Source organism: Crocodylus porosus, unplaced genomic scaffold, assembly GCF_001723895.1.
Source record: "Crocodylus porosus isolate Cpor-Errol unplaced genomic scaffold, CroPor_comp1, whole genome shotgun sequence".
Classification (NCBI taxonomy): Eukaryota; Metazoa; Chordata; order Crocodylia; family Crocodylidae; genus Crocodylus; species Crocodylus porosus.
The window spans coordinates 87,392,216-87,406,293 of NW_017728886.1; the positions used below are offsets into that span (position 1 = coordinate 87,392,216).

At 43.0% G+C, this 14,078-nt stretch overlaps 1 protein-coding gene across 1 annotated transcript in view; it reads right to left on the reverse strand.

The window, feature by feature from the left end:
- Nucleotides 1-2,409: 2,409 nt before the first annotated feature.
- The window catches only part of KIAA0895 (KIAA0895 ortholog), a 41,369-nt gene continuing 29,700 nt past the window's right edge, over nucleotides 2,410-14,078 (reverse strand). Inside the window, exons 4-7 of the mRNA XM_019538651.1 lie at nucleotides 13,621-13,753; nucleotides 12,088-12,393; nucleotides 10,733-10,830; nucleotides 2,410-3,392 (exon numbers count right to left, since the gene is read on the reverse strand). Coding sequence (XP_019394196.1) covers nucleotides 3,231-3,392; nucleotides 10,733-10,830; nucleotides 12,088-12,393; nucleotides 13,621-13,753 — 699 coding nt within the window. The 3' untranslated portion in view covers nucleotides 2,410-3,230. The remainder of the gene's footprint in view (nucleotides 3,393-10,732; nucleotides 10,831-12,087; nucleotides 12,394-13,620; nucleotides 13,754-14,078) is intronic.

The window sequence follows — 14,078 nt, forward strand, 5'->3', positions numbered from 1 at the left end:
AGATCCCTCTTACCATGTTACAGACACCATGACCCTCTTCAGTGATCAGAGTTTGCATGCAGTATCATCCACATACTTTATTACAGAACTTCAGGAACATGCCTCTTCACAATAAAAATTTCAAAAAGTTTACAAAACTACTATTACAAATCAGAAATGCTCTTATGAAGTTGGAAGGATAAATTTGATGCTGAAAAACAGAGGTTGACATTTGTGCCTACTACTACAGTACTATTATGCCAACACTTCCAGAATCTAACTTTGTACTGGAACACACCTATTCACATCACCATCATCATCATCATGAATAGTAAAGTAAAATGGCACCAACTACTTTAGGGAACAATAAAATTCTGGTCCTTTAGCAAAGAAAAAATAGTCCCTTACACTTCAATAGCTAACCCAGAGTGCAGTGATGTAGTCAAATGGCAGCTGAGAAGGGGCTTTAACCATCCTATTCAGTACCAGAGCAATATGGACAGGTAGATTTAGTGGTTTCACAGCAATCGCTCTTCGGGGTGAGGTCTTAAGTATATGTTTGTATTTATTATAGAAGAAACTACCGAAGTGCCGAGGTTATTTCAGCTGAGAAAAAATTCACCTCTAAGTAATGGCCTTTTGATACCGAATGGCACGTGTGCCTCAGTGTAGAGGGCCAAATTATTCCCTGGTGCGACCCCCACAGACTTGAATCCAAATCTCAAAGACAGATTTTGCCCAAAATCTTCAATTTCTATCACTAACATGCGTAACGCATCTGAACTTCTGCTGAGCAGGGCAGAGTAGCTGGGGTGGTTCGTTCAAGTGTCAGGGCATGTTACTAAATACTAAAATGAAGGTATTTCAGCTAGAGTGAGACCCTCACATGTCAGATCAGTTCACCTTTACAACTCTGAAACAAAATGATGTGGACAAGGGGAACAGTGATGCTTTGGGGCCAGAAAGGAGAGGGAAGGAGTTGAGCTATCCACTAGCTCATGGGAGTAAACAAATTTTAAACTTCAAACAATACAAAATTAAGGCTGCTGGGAAGTGGTGTTAGTCCTCATTATATAAAATACCCCACTCAGTAAAATAACTCGAATTGTATTCCTGGAACAACTGTAGTGCATCTCAAGAAGGCAGTTACCACAGCACACAAGTGACAGGAGTTCAAGGCAGTGGTTTAATGGATGGATTGTAACCTTCAAACCCTTTTGGCCACGTGATTTCCACCTCCCCCCCACCTCCACACACACAAACATGTTTAATACACGTGGCAAAAGGCTTCCTTAGGGATTTAAAACTGGAAGGGCTACTTCCTACCATGTATAAATTGGTGGGGAGGGGGTAGGAGAGGGTTATTCCAGTTTTTGATCATAGACCACTAGCTTCTACAGAATTATCAGTAAAGGGCAGGACTGTCCGCAAGGTGCGTGCTCCCCTTGCCCTCCCGCAAATGACCATGACCTCCTCCTCCTCATGTGTCCATAAAACCTGTCACAGCGCAGGACGAGGGGAAGATTAGGCCCACTTGTGGGTGAACAGAATGTAGTTGTAACCATGGCTCTATCCCCTCCTCCCAATATACTGATCAGTAGAGATGAAACAGGCAGTATTAGATTGCATGTGCCCATCCACAAGAGCAAGGGGAAAAGTTGTGATACTGTTTCATCCGGGGACTGCTCTAGGGGCAGAGTATACTGGACACTAAAGATTCAGTCTAGCCCTGGTAAAATGAAAAGTAAATCCTTGCATACATTAAGTGCAAAACTCAACTACCCCTTAATTATGGAACTGAAATCTGCACTTTCATCATATTCTGCATCCAGAAAATGTGGATCCCTATAGACAAAAACCCTCTTGCTTTACCTAAGCTTGTTATTACTTTATAAAGAGACATAAAGCAATGTGCTTTCTCTGCTTATTTTGTATAGCACCAAAATTTAAACTCGAGGTAAGAATGCTTCAGATGTGCTAGAGCATTTTGGTTACTTTAACCACAGGAACAGGGCACTTGGGACTTTAGTAGGGGAAAACTGTCACAAGCCTGCCTGTGTGGACAGAGCTCCTGGCAGCCTAAACCACTCTAAATGGTTCAGGTGATATAGCAGAGGAGTGTTTTTGATGGCTGAAACAAGTTATAGCCCAGTACGTAGATTTGTTATAAAAATTAGTTAAGGAATCTCAGTTTGATCCCGTCTTCCTTCCAAAAAAATAATGTGAAAACTTTTTCTCAAACAAAAAAGACCCTTTCCTGGAATTTGGACACAGTGGGCCCATCTACATGAGATGCTAGAAGCACAGTAGACTAACTGTACTGCACATTAGTGTGTCACAGAGAAAGCCAAGCTAAAGTGCAGCAGAATTAGCCTACTGAGCATTAGTGTCCAGTAAAAGACATGCTGGCATTACTGTGCAGTAGTATCAATAACAGTGCATTTAGTACCTGTTATCACAGGTACTAAACTTAATGCACTATAATTATGGCACATTAGTGAACAAGTAGATGTGTCCAGTATAACAAAGGACAGTTATACATACCCTTTTGAGGTTGTGGGCAACTTTTAACCTGTTTATAGCCATTAAAATAGCAACATCTACTATAGCTTTCTGAAACACTAGCTATGAAGTATGGTAGTACAAATTAACTCCATAGAAGAAAAAAGTCTCAACGTTGTTATAAGAAGGAGTAGATGCATATTAGGGATTTTACAGGGCGGCAAACAGGATGAAACAGGAAAGACTTAGGAAAAGAATGATATAGCAGTGTACAGCAGTTCTGTGGTTTTGTTGCTACACCTCAGTATGGTAAAGATTGTGACCAGAGATCAAGCCAAAGTGAACGAACCAAGGGGAAAAAAGTTCCCAAAGACTGGCTCTAAAAAGGAATCCAAAAGCGGTAATCATAAAAAAGAAGACATTTCAAACTCACTGGTTTGTGTGCAGAACACCTGAAGGACAATGATACAGAATGGTCACAAGGGAATCCCTAACCTAAATCAATAGTCTGAGTGCATCAGAGTATGAGAGTTGGAAAGAAACCTCAAATAACCTTATTTCTATAAAAGAAAGATCCTAAATGGGTAGCTCAAGGTTTGCATTATTCTTTTGGAAATACAATTTGCAGAAATAAATATTTTAATCTGGCTAAAAACAAACAAATAAGATAAATGGAATCCTATTTTTGTGAGCTCTGATGAAGTCTGGTTCTGTATAATCAGCTGCACACAAGTGAAGGAGATTAACACTTAACATATCAGATCCTGGAGCTCCTTGTCAGTCAGCTCATTGACTTCCATGATCTTTTCCAAGTGTTCCATGTATCGGGCGTGGTCCTGCATGAAGTGTGGTACCCTCGTGTTCTCAATCACAGCTAATTCCTTCAGGCGATCCACATCCTCATAGGAGATCTAGAGGACAGCAAAAGGGGTCAATTCCAAGCTGCATCCATTTTGCATATTTGCAAAATTTCATAGAATCAGAGAAAACTAGAGTTGAAAGGGACTTCAGGAGGTAATTTAGTTCAACCTCCTGCTCAAAGCAGGACCATACCCACCTATATCATCCCAGCCAAGGCTTTGTCTAGCCAGGTCTTAAAAACCTCCAAGAACGGAGATTCTACTACCTCTCTGGGTAACCTGTTCCAGTGCTTTACTACCCTCCTAGAGAGAGAGTTTTTCCTTATATCTAACTTAAACTTCCCTTGCTGCAACTTGAGACCATTGCTCCTTGTTCTGTCATCTGCCACCACTGAGAACAGTCTAGCTCCATTCTCCTTGGAACTATCCTTCAGGTAGCTGAAGGCTGCTATTAAATTCGCTCTTAACTTTCTGTTCTTGAGTTCCCTAAAGAAGTCCAGTTCCCTCAGCCGCTCCTCAGAAGTCATGTCCCCCAGCCCCTTCACCATTTTGTTGTCCCTTGCTGGACTTTCTCCAATTTGTCCACATCCTTTCTAAAGTAGGGGGCCCAAAACTTAACACAGTATTCCAGTTGTGGCCTCACCAGTGCCAAATAGAGGGGAATAATCACTTCCCTCGATCTGCTGGTAACACTCCTACTAAGGCATCCCAATATGCCATTAGCCCTCTTGGCAACAAGGGCACACTGTTGGCTCATATTCAGCTTATTGTCCATTGTAACCCCCAGGTCCTTTTCTGCAGAGCTTCTGTTTAGCCAGTCGGTCCCCGGACTGTACCAGTGCATGGGATTGTTCTGTCCTAAGTGCAGGACTTTGCACTTGTCCTTGCTGAACCTCATGAGATTTCTTTTGAGCCAATCTTCCAATTTCTTGAGGTCTCTCTGAATCCTAACCCTTCCTTCCAGTGTATCTACTATTCCCCACAGGTTGGTGTCATCTGCAAACTTGTTGCGGGTGCACTCTGTCCTATCTTCTAGGTCATTGATGAAGATATTGAACAAAACTGGCTCCAGAACTGCCCCTGGGGCACTCCACTTGATACTAGCTGCCAACTACACATTAAGCCATTGACTGCTACCCTTTAAGCCCAACAATCCAGCCAGTTTTCTATCCACCTTACAGTCCACCCAACCTGTACACTTCCTTAGTTTTATCCATAAGCAAAATCTGATTTATTTATTTATTTATGCTTCTGTAGCTGGCAACAAAATAAGATTCAAAGGCACAGCAGGTTTGAAGCAGATTGCTTGAATTTATGGGTGCCCGTACACAAGCGTGGAGGCTGCTCTGACACGCTGCAATTCCAGCGCATGGGAGCAGACTTGATTAATAGAGTGTGTTAATTACCGTGCTCCAGCAGCCTCCCATGACTCATGTGTCAGTGTCCCCAAGCTTAAAAATGGCAGTGGTGGTGCTTGAACTAAAGCTTGTCGAACAAACTTCGTTCAAGTGCCCTCACTGCCATTTTTATTTGTGGGGATGCTCATACATGAGACACTGTAGTGCTTTAATTTGAACAGCTGCCAGAACCACTCAAATTAAAGTGCCACCACCCCCCACCCCCAGAGCACATGTAAAAGTACCCTTTGTCTGGAGGCAATTCTAGAGTCTGACTGCAACTTCAGGAAAATGACTACATGCTGTCGAAGCAATCCCAATTCTGCTTACAGTGAGGTGAATGGACAAACTCAAGTGACTTGAGTGACAGCAGATCTGGGCTCCAGTGACTGATAATGCAGATGAACTAACTAATTTAGAAAAAGAATGCTTTTCTATTCTTTTTCTAAATTAGCATTCTATTTTTCAATATATAGAAAAGGCAGGATTGAGGGAAGGCCTCAAAAAAGTTCAGATAAGCTTTGGGGAAGCAGAAGTGTTGCCAGATCCAAAGCACTCACCCTTTAGTTAACTGCAGTTGTGGAAAACTCTGCAAGAATGGTTTGTGTTAGGAACTAACATGTTCCAAATGATAAATGCAGTATCACTTATCCTAAGCAGTCAAAAAATCATGAGCCAGTTCTTGGATCCTTGGTTTACCCACCACACAATAGTTAGGGTTTGCATTCAGGTTATGTTTTAAAGCTCTAATTGCTCACATTTGGGCTTGAAAATACTATTTTAAAAAAAATTAAAGCTAAGATTGTTCTATAATCTCTTGATTCCTGGAGCTGGAGCTTTAAAAACAAATAGCCCAATGAGGACTGGCAGCACTGTGACTGGAACATGGAGGACTGCATGTTCACTAAAGAAGCCATCCAAAGCCAAGATCATCCAAAGCACTCTTCCCCCCCACCCCCCGTTAGCACTTCTGCAGAATCTGGCCCTACACAATTCCTTAGTTCGAGTTTTTTAGCCTGGCATGTGCTGGATCAAGTTAATTTTATAGTTTTGTTTTTATACTATCTTGCAAAGCAAAATGTTCGTGCAATGACTGGTTAAGAGTGAGTTTTGTTTTGTCCCTTCCAGCCCTAATGTCTATGAAATCTATGAGAAACCAATACAAGATATGTTATTTATTTTTACAGAGTGTGTTAAGTGGCAGAGTGCTTGATAGTGCTGCATATATTTTCTGCAAATCCTCACAGTGCTCCCATGTTCCATTTCGGTCATGGGAGAAAATGCAGCTTTTCTGGAATGCCAAAGCCTTAATCACGGTGTTTCCTTGACACAGCCCTGTTAGCAGGTGCTTATTCCTGTTAAGAAAAAGTTAAAATGGGCTCTGGTGACTCACCCCGAGGCAGATAGCTTTTTAAGGGAGAGTGACTCTTTGGCAGGAAAGAAATGCTAGGTCTGAAGGAACCATAGGAGCAGCGAGGTCTGGTGAGGGGGACTGATCTTCTTGCTTTTACTATGGTCAGACTGCAGGAAAGGAGTAAACTTGGACTTGGCATAGTCTGCAAACTGTGTTTGCAGAGCAGGTGGGGAAAGCCACCTGTTTGAACACATAAATAAATCCCTGGGTTGCAGTAGCCAAATAATTCCTGCTTGGAAAGCAAACACCTACAAAGTGATTCAGATCTAAGCAGACCTGTTAAGATGGGACACATTCTAGTTAAGCTATATATAGAAACATGTGACAGAAAGCCACAGGCCTGACACTAAGATGCACCCCCTCCTCCACACAACCAGGCCTCATCGATTCCAAAGTATGCTACTGCTACCTATGGAAACAGTTATTCACATTTTTCAACATGGGTAAATAGGACTTCAGTTAAAAACAGATAAAATATCTTGGTTGACCTGCTCCTCAAAAGTCAGCCCGAATAGTTAAACTTTAGCAAAAGTTGTAAGCAACTGAGAACAAGCTTTTACAATGAAAACACTGCAACCTTAACTACTGGCACTGTAGCCACTGCCACCTATGCATAAAATCATGTTACTGTCCCACACAATACAATCTAGTAGTAGTCAAATACAGCTTAAAACTACAAAGCCAAATTTATCCCTTGTGTAACTCCAGGTCAATTGTGTTGCCTTCCTGAAATAGTTTAAAAACAAGAGCGTCATATTAACTTCACTAAGCCAATGACTCCTGTTGTAGTTTCCTTCTCTAGTGAAGAAGCAAAACCACTTCCGGGTCCACTGGGGAGTGCAAGGGGGACCCCTCCCCCGCTTCCCCAGCTCGGTGACTGGTGCCTTCTGGGTCTGGGGGAGTCCCCCAGGGGTGGATCCCCCCGTGGCCGATCGCTGAGCCAGGGAGGGTGCAGGGCAGGGCAGGGGTCCCCCACTGCTGAGCATGCCGGGGGTCTCGCCTGCCACGCTCCCATGGGATGCTCCATCCACCCCAGCATCTCAACATTCGTGACCTGCCTGGTACCTTGAGGTATGTAAAAAGAAATTTAAAGCTGTGTCTATGTCCGAATCATTGAATCTCTCCAAATCAATTCAGAGGGTTCTGATTCGATTTGGAGAGATTAAAGGTTCTCCCAATTTGATTTGGATTTGGAGATTTAGCTGTCAAATCAGGCCAAATCTCCACTGAATCGAATCACTGACTAAAGCTTCACACAGCCATAAGAGTTAGCTCATCTTTTCCTTTCTTAACACATGGGAGCCATCTTAAGAGCATTTAGCGAGCAAGATAGGTAACATCTAACAAAACCCTTGTGTTAAGTTGAAAGTATGACACCACTGTGAGACAAGGCTCTTTCGGTAAATCCAACTTCTTTTATTAAACCAACTTGAATCGTTGGAAAAATTCTTCTTTGCAAGCCTTCAGGTACAAATACCCTTTGTCAGGCAGAGGAAGCATCTGCAGTTGGTCTGTGCTGTTCCTGGATGGAGTAGTAAAGCAGCCAGAGGCCAGTATACATGCAAGAAAGCCAGTCAATGAAAATGTAAATTGAGGTAGTCAATATGTGAGAGAGAGGTGGGCGTGGGGAGGGGAAAGGATGTATTTTTGTCAGTGGGCATGGGCAGGGGGTAAGGGAAAGAATATAGCTGGTAAAAAGTGGAGAGATACCTGGAGAGTCAAATGATAGGCAGGTTATAATGTGTCATAAATACAATGTCTATATTTAGTCTATGATTTTTTGTATCCAGTAGGTTGATGACGTGAAGTTTGTACACTCACCTGTGAAAGGTGTTTCGTAAGTTCCGTTGGAGGATTAGAACTGAGAGATTGGAGAAAGAGTGGTTTTCTTGTGAGAAATGTGCCTCCACAGGTAATTGTCCTTGATAGATAGGGTATTCTTGTCTTTAATGGATTTTCATTGTGCACTCATTCTGGTACACAGTTGTTGTTTGGTTTCTCCTACATATTTTCTGGAGGTGAAGGTGTAAGATCCAGGAATGTTGGTGGTTCTGTTTTGTGGTGTAGTAATTGTGGGGGTGGTGGAGATGTGTTGGCAGGTTTTAGATTTCTTGTCCTGGCATGGTCTAAATCCATTTGGTATTTTGGGCCATAGGAAGTTTGTTTCTGATGATGAGGTTGGCAAGTTTTGGTGCTTGCTTAAAGGCTAGCATGGGTTGTTCTGGAAAGATCTCTTTAAGAACTGGGTCTCTTCCTAGAATGGGTTGCAACTGTTTGTGGATTTTCTGTATAGGTTTCAGGGAGTGATGATATGTCATAACCGGTGGTGTGTGATTCATGCTGCGGGGAGGGATTCTGTACTGCAGCAATTCTTCACATGGTATCCGGGTGGCTCTTTCAAAAGTGTGATCTATTTCTCTGGAGGAGTGTACTTGTTGAGTAAAGGCCCTTTTGAGATTTGCGAGGTGATGATCAGGGGTGTTTTCCTCAGTGCAAATTTGGTGGTATCAGAGGGCTTGGCTGTATATTACAGGATTCTTGCTGTGTTTAGGATGATTACTGGTTCTGTGCAAATATGTATGTTGGTCCATGGGTTTCTTGTATACGGTGGTCTGTATTTTACCATTCTGGATATGTCTAAAAAGGAAATGATGGTGTTGGAGTATTCTAGAGAGTCTGATGGAAGGGTGATACTTGTTGAATTTTTTATGGGAAATCATGGACTAAATATAAACACTGAATTATGACATATAACCTGCCTAACATCTGACTCCCTAGGTAACCTCTCCAGTTTTTTATCAGCTATATTCCCTCTCCCCTCCCTCCCCCCTTGTCTTTCATCCATTGACTACAGCTACATTCTTTCAAACACTTCCCTCCCCGCCACACCCCCCATCCCACTTGTCTCTCACAGAACACCATGATGATTGACTTCCATCAATTACCACCCTCTGGGTCCAACCACGGAGCCAATTTCCCAGCCAGCGGATCATGGTGGACCCAAGGCCACAATTGGCCAGTTTCGCCAAAAGGTGATCATGGGATACCAGATTGAAGGCTTTTTTGAAGTCAAGATATATGACATCAACCTCTTCTCCCTTGTCCAGGTGATAGGTCACCTGGTCCTAGAAGGAAATGAGATTGGTCAAGCAAGACCTACCCACAACAAACCCATGCTGGCTATCCCTCAGGATGTTGGCGTTGACCAGTCCATTAAGGATGGCCTCTTCAATAAACTTTTCTAAGACCTTCCCTGGGATAGAGGTCTGTCTGGCTAATGGGCAAGTAGTTTGCCAGATCCACTTTCCTCCCTTTCTTGAAGATAGGCACCACATTGGCTTTCTTTCAGTCTTCAGGCACTACATTAGAGTGCCAGGAGTTCTCAAAGATCCATGCCAGGGGCTGGGCTATGATGCTCGCCAGCTCCTTGAGTACCCCGGGATGGAGATTGTCAGGGTCAGCTGACTTGAAAGTATCCAGCTTCTCAAGGTGTTCCTTCACAAGGTCAGCATTTATGGAGTATGGAAGAGTACAGACCAACTGCAGACACTTCCTCTGCCGGACAAAGGGCATTTGTACCCAAAAGCTTTCAAAGAAGATTTTTTCCAAGTATTTTAGTTTAATAAGAGATATTTGATTTACCCAAAGAACCTTATCTGCCTATGTCCTTAGACCAATACAGCTACAACCTACACCCCTGAAACACCATTATAAAAGCTTTGGCTCTAGAAAGACAGCCCCCAGGGGTGATGGGAACTCCCTGGAAGCAGATATCAGGGAGAAGCTGCTTACTTATCAAATTGTCACTCTGCCATCTCTGGTAGGTATGGCTGTGTCAGCTGAGCCTCCTATGGGACACTGCAGGAGGGATTTTTATTTCAGATTATTTAGTTAGTCCATAAGGTGCTTCTTCCAGATTAGTTATACCATCTACCCAAAGGACATGAGCTGAGACAACAAAATATCCTGTTGATATAGCTGCATCTTCACCATGGGCAAAGGCTGCTAGTAACCCTTATCACACTGATTAAGTGTAGTGACATATTATCAAATAATGTTGACAGTATATCAGAACTGGGCTAAAAATCTAGTTTGTGACTGTGTGGACTATGTCCATTTCAAACTGTGAACTCTACTTTGTTTCATGTCCTAAACATACCCAACCTTTTTATGAAAGTGTATTTTAATGCACTGAATTTTGTTTCTGGCTTAAGAAGGGTGCTCAAAACCTCTTTGGAAGATAACCACTTTAAAGACAGGAAAGGGTAAAGGGAAATCTGTGACTATAAAACCAGAACCACATAGTAAGGTGATGAAGGAAACCTCACAGGAGGGATTAAACCCTCAAAGCTCTCTCTGACCCAGACTATTTTTCAAGTCCAATTATCATAATGGACAGCGATCTTCCATTTTATGGACAATGGAAAATAAAAATCGAAGTGAAGCAAAGAGCAACAGCAACACTAAAGCACATGAGGGAAGTGATCCTGTGAAGTTCATGATCTTTAACAACCATTTAGAATGGATCTTATTAAAATGGCATTCATCTTCCTTCTGCTCAAAAGATTGGTTCCACTCACCTTTCCAAGGGCTGTCAGCAACTGAAAATCAATGGTTTGCCTATATCTCAGGATCCGGAGGATGCCATCCAAGTACACTTGATCCTTATTGAAACAGCCTGAAAGAATCAGATACTTGGTATTGTTTTCAATCTCTTTCAAAGCAAGACATGTACCAAAAATAGTTATGCAGAAAATCATGGTATTTTCTTGCATACCACCTGCTCCCAAATAAGACATACATCTTGTTTTTGGGAAGACAGAATGAAGGTTTTCCAGATGTATGGCTTCATAGAGCAGGGGCAGAGATTAATCTTCAGTTTGCTTGTCCTTCTTTTTCTGCTCCAGAAAAAGCTACAGTTTTAACCCTTTCACAGCTGAATTAGCAGATTTTGGCTGCTCAGGCAAAAGCTGAAACCGTAGCTGCTGTTGAAGACTGGACTCCACTGGCAGATCTAGGATTTGAAGATCTAGAACTAAAAATAGCCTGCAGGGCTATGAAGTAGGAGAAAAGAGCCCAGGAGTAGCTAATAGGCAGCAAAAATACTGACGAAAAGATAGCTTGATTAGTAGATAGTCAGGACCATTAAAAGGGAGAGAAGATCGTTAACACCTATTGAAGGTAGATTATAATGACCCAGGAAGTTAATTGACTCCATCAGCACTGCCTGAGTACAAATGTCACTACTGCTGCTGGGCAGTTGTTTTTAAACTTTGATTGGATTAGGAATCAAAGTGAGATTCAACGACTCCACTGTATCCCTTCCCCTGATATGCCCCTGCCTCCATGCAGCTGCTGGAGAGAAGAGAAGGAAAAGAAACAGCAGCCATCTTACACTATTTCCATGCTTGTCCTCTGGGCAGAAAATCATCTTCCTCTCCTAAGACCTGCACCCCAATTTCAGAAGGCTAATTTTTGGGAAAAAGTTGAGCATGGTAGGCAAGTAAATACAGTAATTTTATTTCCTAACATTATATACATTTATGCCACAGCTTGAAAACTTTTCCCCCTATACTAAACAGATAGTTGAGTCAATGAGTCAAAGACAGAAATGAAAGGAAGAGAATGTGGTCTCTGCCAGTAAAGTGCTGCAACAGCACTCTGGTCACAAGCTCAGTCTACAGGATGTTAAAGGCATGCAAGTTGTGAACCTAAATTTACTTGTAGTGTCTCTCTTAATTCCTTTACTGTATAAATCAGATATGTCTTCTTGACCTTTCTTTAAACATGGTGCCTTTCTTTGTCTCTTCCTTTACGAACACAAAGACTTGAATTTTTCCACAAAGTTTACATTCTGCCAAAACTGGCTGCACTTACTTTGAAGACCACTTTGGACAAGGAAGATAGAATGGAATCGACTGCAGAGAAAACCAACCTGGCTGGGATGTATCAGTCCACCCCCTCTTGGCTCGTACACAGTAATCCCACCTAGTGTTGGGGTCCTTTACAAATCTCCCCACATCCTGGAAGAGCTGACTGAAGGACATCTGGCTAGCTTGATAGACAGTATAGTAGAGAAGGGCAGCCCTCCACAGGAAAGGGTCCTTTCGGAACAGGACACTGTGAATACTCGCCAAACCTTCTTCAGTAGGATTGATTGGCTTTAAACCATGCTTTTTACGTCCATTCCAATTGCACCAAGGCTGGCTGTTGTTGTTCATGCCCCGAAAATAATGGGTTCCTAAAAAAAGAAAAAAACATGGCACTTTGAATGTTGACAACCAGTAGCACAATGATAAAATAAGCCAAAATGTGTCCATCAGGAGAAAATCTGATCCCAGTGGGAGCAGATCAGGGCAGGGATACTCCTGCCCTGATCTGCTACTATATGGCAGCCAGGAGAAGCTCTGTGCTCCTGCAAGTGCCAGTCCTGGGCTGCAGGGGACACTGAGGTGAGGCCTGGGCTCCAAGGAGATGAGGGGAGCTTTCTTACCTCTGGGATGCTGCCTCCCACCCTCACCCCTACCCCCAGCAGCTGCTTGTTGCCCGACCCCTACTCTGATGGTGGAGCGGGGGTGGGGACAATGTTCCCTTCCCCTGCAGGAGGCAGCTCTAGGGCCCAACTCCAAGATCAGAGCCAGGGCTGGGACACTGCTCCCTACTCCAGGCAGATGCCTGCTGCTGGGACTGGCTCTGATCTCAGAGCCAGGGTTGGGACAACTTGCTCTTGATCAGTTATGTAACTGCACTACTGTGAACTAGCTCCTGCACAGTTACATGGTGATATGCTTTGCTGTGCAGTAGATTAGTCTACTGCATAGTAAAGTGTCTCATGTAGACACAACCAGCAAGTAGAAGCTAACTCACAGTAGCTTAGCCCTTTGGAGGATAAGTTATCACAGGTGGGCTTCCATTTAACAGCAAGGTAAAAGCTTGGAAACACAGGGAGTTGCTGCAAAGCAACCAACATGCAATAAGGCCCTGCCCCTTTTTACTGTGCAGTAAATTGTTCAGATATTCTTATCCTTAGAGGAGGTGGCTGCTGCTCTTTTACAACAGGGTAGATATAACATTAGTGCAGGACACCCAGAGCTAAAAACTCAAGGATTAACTTGTTCAGATCCCCTGGATTTCATCTGGTTTTGATATTCTAAATGCAAAAGCTCATTCAGAACCTAGAAAACCTTACAGAAACTTCCTGCTAACCTGGATCAAAAATAGGGGAGTTTTCCAGATTTACAGTTCTTTGGGAAAAATGTCCTATATCCATATATCTTAAAGCTATCTGCTGGGGTTTCTACCTTTATTACAGTCTACACATATTTCTTTAACACATCTACAGTGTAAGCTCTTTCAGGCAAGGGTCAAGCCTTGTAATGTACAGGGTCTAGTCTAGTATACTGAAAAATAGTAAATAACAATGCATATAGTCTCTGCTGTAGGCAGAATAAATAACATTTGTCCATACCTATTTCATGCCTCAGCATCCCTTCCAGCCAATGCTCACGTGCAGTGGAAACATTGATAGTCAGAGTTGGACGGCCATTGACTACCATCATTGAGGCCCGAGAAAGCAGGTCCTCGGTGAGGTGAACCACAATCTAAGAAGACAAGACATCTTAGGTATAAGAGAGCTCTTTTCTTTCCCTGCTATTGCCTCTTCTACTCTTCCTCCCATTCTTATTATGTTCCACCAGGACTTGGTCACTCACCTCTTATAGTTTCCCAAATTAAGACCCATGTGAGAAGTTTTTGCCTCTCCAGAAAGTCTGTAGTTATCTCTGAAGCCTCACTGATATCAGGTGGCTCTATATCAGTGGTTCCCAAACTATGGGTCATGACCCCAAAAAGGGTTACAACATCAGCAGAGGGGGTCATGGGGGTGTGGGGCATGGGTTGGGAGTGAGGGGCCATGCTGAGGAAATG